This window comes from Monodelphis domestica, chromosome 3, assembly GCF_027887165.1.
Source record: "Monodelphis domestica isolate mMonDom1 chromosome 3, mMonDom1.pri, whole genome shotgun sequence".
Classification (NCBI taxonomy): domain Eukaryota; kingdom Metazoa; phylum Chordata; class Mammalia; order Didelphimorphia; family Didelphidae; genus Monodelphis; species Monodelphis domestica.
In genome coordinates, this window is record NC_077229.1 from 28,337,131 (window position 1) to 28,344,630 (window position 7,500).

The window sequence follows — 7,500 nt, forward strand, 5'->3', positions numbered from 1 at the left end:
AGGTCATTAGCCAGCACAGATAGGATACATTAATTAAAATTTTTTTTTTCCTTTTCTCCATTGGTTTCTGACAAACTTCAATATGAACAGTTGGCATGTCAATAGATAATGTCTTACATTTGCAGGATGCTATTTTCTAAAGCTAGGTGGCTCAATGAAAAGAATATGGACCCGGAGTCAGGAAGACTGATTTCAAATATTGCCTTAGACCCTAGCTATGTGATCCTGGGTAAGTCACTTAACCCCATCTTCCTCAGTTTTCTCATCTATAAAATGAACTGGGGGAGGAAATGGTAAACCACTCTAATATCTCTGACAAGAAGACCACAAATAGGGTCACAAAGAGTTAGATACAACTGAAAAAGATTGAAAAAAGTATTTTCCAGAATAGTTGTCCAAATCCACAGTCCTACTGACTCATTCGTGTATCTGTCCCTGTCTTCTCCACAGCCCCCTACCATTGACTAATCCCTATTTAATCATCTTTGCCCATTTACAGGCAGGCAAGAGGTTGAGTGCCAGCTTTGTTCTGATTTACATTTCTCTTATTATTAGTGCTTTGGTACATTCTTTCATGTGACTGCGAATAATTTACTAGTCTTCTTTTGAGGGCTGCTTGATCATGTCCTTGAGTATTTCCCTCCTGGGAAACATTCTCGCATTTTCAGGAATCAAGGGCTATTCAATGGCACACGGACTGGCCTAGATTTTAGGATCCTTGAGTCATGGCCGGCCTCTCCTTCCATTGCCCAGCCCTAGAGTTTTCAAACAGGTCTGAACAGCACTTTTGCAGGAAGAGAACAGAAGGATGTTTTTATGAGTAGCAACAAAACTCGAAGAACCTTGCCAGTGAGTGCTGGAGGCTCCTGTTGGGTAGGTGAGGTCATGGTTAATGTGGCAGTGAATGACAGAAGCCAGAGAATTCCCTGGAAGAGCAGAACTATGGCAGGGGCCCACTTACCTCCCTAACTTGTACTCATCAGGTTTGTAGCCAATATATTTGACGAGCTTCTTCACCCCCTCTGACGGAGAGCCACGCCAATGGGGCCAAGTGTCAGGGCACAAGGATTTGTACCTAGAGAAAGAGGAGATGGGGGCATCGTCGCTGCCAACTCTCCCCTCTTAGGGACTTTTGGGCTACCATCTCTTCTTCATTTCCTTCAAACAGGGCATTGAGAGTAGGAAAGGACGTTCTGGCACTGCCCCCAGGTGGCCAAATAGCAATACATTTGAAGAAACAACCTTTGGGTGGTTAGGAATAAATGGGAGGATTCCCAAAGATCACTTGCTTTCTCCCATCGCAGGAAGGAATTCCAAGCACCCTGAAATTGTTCCCTCTGTTTAAGCCACTGCAGCGCTCATTGAGAAGTCAAAAGATACCCTACCTTTGCAAGAAGTGCTCGTATTTCCGCCTGTAGGCGAAGCCAGCTCTTCTAACTCGCAAGTGCTCCATCAGGCCCAAGTACTTGATCTGATGTCTTATGAGGATGTCGTCAAATTTACCTGCAGAAGCATAGTTGGGAAGAAACAGAAAAGAGCAGCGGGTCCAAAAGCCTCCACGAACCAGAGGACCTCTTGGGAGGCTATACGCCTGGGCGCATTGCCACCATTGATTTGAGACAACTCTTCCTCCCAACATCTCTGACAACAGAATGTGAGGCTCAGTGTTTGAGGCGAAGCAATCAGCCATTCAGCAAATACTGAGTGAGCACCTACTATGTGCTGGAGCACATAGTAGGTGCTCAGTGCTGGGAATTCAAAGATAAGGAATGGACGAGGGTGGAATGAAAGGAGGTTCTAAGGGAATGTGGGATACTCATAGGTACTGGTGAGATCTAACAGATCGCAATGTGTAGTTGAGGTAGAATGAATGGAGAGGTGAGAGGTTCATGAGCTTGAGGGATATGAGCATCCTCCAGTAAAAGGGCAAGAGTTACAGAAGAAAGGAAGATGGCGGACCATGGATGGTGTTGAACAGAAGGAGAATGAGATGGAGATCAATATACTCTGGCCACTAAAATTTGGGTGCAAATTTTGAGTGGAAAATTTTGATTGAGAAGAGATGTTGAGGATTAGAAACAAAAGGAGAGTTTAGATGTGACAATGGAGAGTAAATAATATTCCAACTTCCCCTCTAGGACCATTGGGTTGGGGTGGGGGAAGGAATGAGAGATGACACAGCCGGTGGTTGAGGGGGTTACTGAAAGGATGCAGTGTCCTCAGAGGGGAATGATGTCTCAGGGAAAGGTCTAAATGGAAAGTATGAGAAAGAAGGTTCACAATGAAAGGGAGTTTGTTTAATATGGAATAGGAATTCCAGAAGGCAAAATCCACCAAAGGTGAACATAGTTGTATTTACATTAATTAAAAAAAAAAGATTTTCCATGAGGTGAAGGCTATGGAGTAGTGTTTTTAAACATTTTAAACCAAGGAGAAGTCATGTAGTATAATGGAAAGAACTATGAGATTCAAGTCAGAGGACCTGGATTCAAATTCTAATGCTGTGTGATGCAGGAGAAATCACTTATGCTCCAAAGTGGTTTCCAGAGATAAAAATTCCAAAGAGATTAATCAAAAGGAAATGCAAGAGGAGAACTGTAGCATTTGGGGGGACTGTTTCTCTTTAAATTCATAGAAGAGGGGGCAGCTGGGTAGCTCAGTGGAGTGAGAGACAGGCCTAGAGATGGGAGGTCTGGCCTCAGACACTTCCCAGCTGTGTGACCCTGGGCAAGTCACTTAACCCCCCTTGCCTAGCCCTTACTGCTCTTCAGCCTTGGAACTAATACACAGTATTGATCCCAAGGCTGAAGATAAGGGTTAAAAAAAATAAAAATAAATAAATTCATAGAAGAGAACAGAAGGAAGTTCAGAGGGAGAAACAGACTAGCAGGTCAGTTTTGAAAGGAACATTAAAAAAACCTTTTTCTTCTCTCTTAGAATCATCACAATGTATTAATTCTCAGGTAGAAGAGCAATGAGGGCTAGGTGATAGGGATTAAGTGACTTGCCCAGGGTCACACAGTTAGGAAGTGCCTATGGTCACATCTGAACCCAGGACCTGCGATCTCTAGGTCTGGCTCTCTATCCATTGGGCTTCCTAGCTGCCCCCTGAAAGGGACATGTTGAATTTGTTACAGACTTCTAATAAAAACCCTCAAACTGAAGGTAATAGAGATTTGCAGTTCTCTCTACAATCCTCTTTTTCTTTCTTTCTTTCTTTCTTTCTTTCTTTCTTTCTTTCTTTCTTTCTTTCTTTCTTTCTTTCTTTCTTTCTTTCTTTCTTTCCTTCTTTCTTTCTTTCCTTCTTTCCTTCTTTCTTCTTCTTTCTTTCTTTCTTTCTTTCTTTCTTCTTTCTTTCTTTCTTTCTTTCTTTCTTTCTTTCTTTCTTTCTTTCTTTCTTTCTTTCTTTCTTTCTTTCTTTCTTTCTTTCTTTCTTTCTTTCTTTCTTCTTCCTTCCTTCCTTCCTTCCTTCCTTCCTTCCTTCCTTCATTTCTTTCTTTCTTTCTTTCTTTCTTTCTTTCTTTCTTTCTTTCTTTCTTTCTTTCTTTCTTTCTTTCTTTCTTTCTTTCTTTCTTTCTTTCTTTCTTATGGAAATATTTCTATCTGTTGGCATTTACCAGCATCAAAATAAAAGGAAAAACAATAAATTTAATTTAATTAAGAAAAATGAGTGGATTGGACTAGACAGCCAACAAAACCCTTTCCCACCCCAGATCAATGCTCCTCTTTCCTTTCCCAATTCCTTGATTTCACTCACTCGGTTCTTTTCCCTCATTGGGTTTGATGCAGCGAATGTAAGAAGGTTCCTTGGACATCAGGATGTCAATTAGGTTGGCTACACTGTTCTTGAACTGAGTTCCAACCTACATAGACAGAGAAGCTTGATTCATCGTCATCCGCCAATACAAGCACAAACAATTCACCTGAAATGCATTTCCTGAGCTCTTCCCATCTTATTTCTTCCTGCACCCCTTTTTGTGATTCCTCCCAACACAAAATCTGTCCCCTGGATCTGGAATGTGCTCCTTCCTCACCTTGGTCTCTTAGAATCAGCTCAGGAACTGCCCTCTTCCATGAGTCCTTCTCAGTGCTCTTCTCTCAATCTCAAAATTATTTTGCATTTACTTTGCCTAAATCTTGTCTTTACTTGTCTGTGTACCTATTGTGGCTCCCCACTAGAAGACTCTAAGCTCCCCGAGAGGGTCTGTTTTCCTTTTGTCTTTGTGTTCCTTTTATGGTGTTGCTGAATCTTCTTAGGATTCACTCATCTTTGGATCTGCTGATGTGAAGTGTCAGGATAATAATTCCCTTCTTAGGGATAGGACTGAACCTGTGATTTCAGGAAAAGGAACTTCCCTAATAAGGAAATACCTTCTGCCAGTGCAGATGTTGGAATCCTCTCTACAGCCTAGATTCTTTTTTTCTTTTTAACCCTTACCAAGTGTCTAATGAATCAATACTAAGTATTGTTTCCAAGGCAGAAGAGGAGTAAGGGCTATTCAAGAGAGGTTAAGTGACTTGTCCAGGGTCACCCAGCTAGGAAGTGTCTGAGACCATATTTGAACCCAGGAACTCATTTCCACATCTGGCTCTCTATCCACTGAACCACCTTGCCTTGAACCAAGAAGGTGAAGGATTTGCCCAGAATCACATAGTCAGTATGTATCAGATTCAAGATTTGAACCCAGGGCTTTCAGGCTCTGAAACAAGCTTCCTTTCCACTATACTGCCCTTTTTTTGCCTTCTTAGAAGAGATACAACTAGCTTAAACCCAGATGTCGGCTACACTGAGAAACAGAATCTGAGGGCTAGGGTCTAGAGTCCCAGGTCTGCCATGAACTTCCTATGTGACCTTGGTCAGATTGCTTCCTATCTCAGAGCTTCAGTGTCCCCACCTGTAAAATGGCTTGCCTGGCCTCTAACATCTACCCCTCTCCAATATCCTATGATTTTTCTCATCAGGCCAAGGCTAAAAGATTTCTTTAAAAAAATCCAATCTCTTGATGCTTTTTTACATTTCATAGGTTAATTTTCTCACTTACCGTTATAGGCCTTTTCCTGTTTTCTAATTCTTCCACAAGAAAGCACTCTTTAATAATGCCATTTTTAGACCCACACAGCACCTAACAGGAAATTAAAGGGAAAAGTAAATTTGATACAGTCATCACTAACTTCTGGTAAATTCTAGGCAGACTAAAAATAACAACAAAAATATTTAGTATTTATTAAAGTTTACAAAGCACTTTAGAAATATTATCTCCCAACAATCCTATAAATTTGGGGTTGGTGTGATCTTCATTTCTTCACATAGCTAGGAAGTGTCTGAATCAGGATTTGAACTCAGGACTTTCTATCTCCAGGACCCACTCCATTTTTTAATCTAGCTGCCTCACGTATAAATATCAGTCACCCAGAATGACTGAATTTCTTTATAGGATTGGAGAAAATACTGACTGAGCAGAGCCATTCTTTCAGCTCAAAAGGAGAAATGAGTTCCTGCGACAAATAAGAGGAGCTCATCAGTCCACAAAGAAGTGATGATGCACAGTTATTTCCTTTGAGCCCTGAAACGAGCTAAAATCATGTTCCATTATTCCAGGGCTGAATAAAACCAAGCCTGTCCTCGTGCCATGTGGAAGCAGATGCAGCTCTGACGCTCAGTAATTGGAGGTTGTTCAGAAGACGTTCTCCAACCAATGGACGGGAGGGTGGAAGGATGAGAAACCTCAACTGGGGTCACTGTGGATGTCCATCGGTGTCCAATGCAGGACGAGTGTCCCTGTGACCAGTATGGAAGCAGAGAACTAATCCTTTCCCTCCAAAGGAGTCAACATGGCCAGAGAACCCCCAAAAGAGAAAGGGCCTGGTGGGGCTGGGAAAGGAGCGTCTTTGGGTTTGTGGAAGCCAAGCCTTGGAGTTTTAGACAAGTCATGATGGGAAGAGTTCATGGAGGTGCTGTTGCCTCTGGGTAGAAGAGTCTGGGGTTAAAAAATGTATGTGGACTTTGGCAATATGTCCTCTCAGTCTCGGGTGCTTTTAGGAAGAAAATGTCTCAATAATTTGATTTTTGTTCAAAATGGGGAACAGCTAGATGCTCAGTGAATTGAGGACCAGGCATAGAGATGGGAGGTCCTGGGTTCAAATCTGGCCTCAGACACTTCTCAGCTGTGTGACCCTGGGCAAGTCACTTGATCCCCATTGCCTAGCCCTTACCGCTCTTCTGCCTTGGAACCAACACACAGTATTGAGTCCAAGATGGAAGGTTAGGGTTTAAAAAAAAAGTCAATTTGACTGCTAATCTCGGGCAAGTATAAGCATTATTGCTCTCTCAACTTGACATGATGGCACTAAAACCAGGAGGCAGTAGCATACCCTGAGCACTGCTGCCCCAACCCGTTTCAGAACAACATCAATGATATATTACCATCAGATCCCACCATCAGTCCTGCTATCTTCTGGTTCAGTCATTAATGACACTGTTCTTATCACAATCGGTACCGTCATTCCCACCCCCATCCATATTGTCCTATTTTATTTGATGTCTGTGCTGGACCAAGTATGACCTTACAAGTATGTGTATTCTGGGAAGAATACTAGAGATCTGTGTTCTAAAGAATCCTAGAAGGAGTTAGCTGGGTGGCTCAATGGATAGACAACCAAGTCTGAGTTCAAATCTGGCCTCAGACACTTCCCAGCTAGGTGACCCTGGACAAGTCACTTAACCCCCATTGCCTAGCCCTTACTGCTCTTCTGCCTTGGAACCAATACATGGTGTTAATTCTAAGGTAAAGATGAGGGTTATTTTTTTAAGTGATTTTAAATTCTTTTTTAATTTTATCTTTATTTTATTCCAATAACCATTTCGTTTTCCAGTTCTATTATTCATGTTGTCTTCCTCCTCTCTTCCCTCCTCCCTCCCAGAAGCAATTCTAGTGGGTTATACATGTATTATCACTCAAAACATATTTCCATAATGCCTTTTGTAAAAAAACAAAAACAAAAATAAAAAACCCTCACCTTCGGTCTTAGAATCAATATTGGGTATTGGTTCCAAGGCAGAAGAGTGGTAAGGACTAGGCAATGGGGGACAAGTGACTTGCCCAGGGTCACACAGCTTGGAAGTGTCTGAGGCCAGATTTGAACCCAGGACCTCCTGTCTCTAGGCCTGATTCTCTATCCACTGAGCCACCCAGCTGCCCCCCAAGCCACTTTTCTAAAAGGCGGCACCCCGCTTTTCAATAAACTCCAGTGGCTCCCTATCACCTCCAGGATCAAATATAAAATCCTGTTTGATGCTCAAAGTCCTTCCAAACATGCCCCTCTCCCACCTTTCCAGTGTTTTTTTACATTTTACTCTTTTCCCACAGTAATGGTGACCTCTTGGCTGGTCTTCACCCACGAGCCTCCATCTGCCATTCTTGGGAATGCTCTGTGGCTGCCCCATGCCTGGCACACTTCCCCTCCTTATCTCTGCCTCCTGGCTTCCTCTAAATCCCAGGG

At 42.5% G+C, this 7,500-nt stretch overlaps 1 protein-coding gene across 1 annotated transcript in view; it reads right to left on the reverse strand.

Annotated features, from left to right (window-relative positions):
* Positions 1–814: 814 nt before the first annotated feature.
* The window catches only part of LOC100028516 (unconventional myosin-Ih), a 37,408-nt gene continuing 30,722 nt past the window's right edge, over positions 815–7,500 (reverse strand). The window contains exons 16-20 of the mRNA XM_056820931.1: positions 5,043–5,123; positions 3,758–3,863; positions 1,386–1,503; positions 962–1,075; positions 815–866 (exon numbers count right to left, since the gene is read on the reverse strand). Coding sequence (XP_056676909.1) covers positions 815–866; positions 962–1,075; positions 1,386–1,503; positions 3,758–3,863; positions 5,043–5,123 — 471 coding nt within the window. The remainder of the gene's footprint in view (positions 867–961; positions 1,076–1,385; positions 1,504–3,757; positions 3,864–5,042; positions 5,124–7,500) is intronic.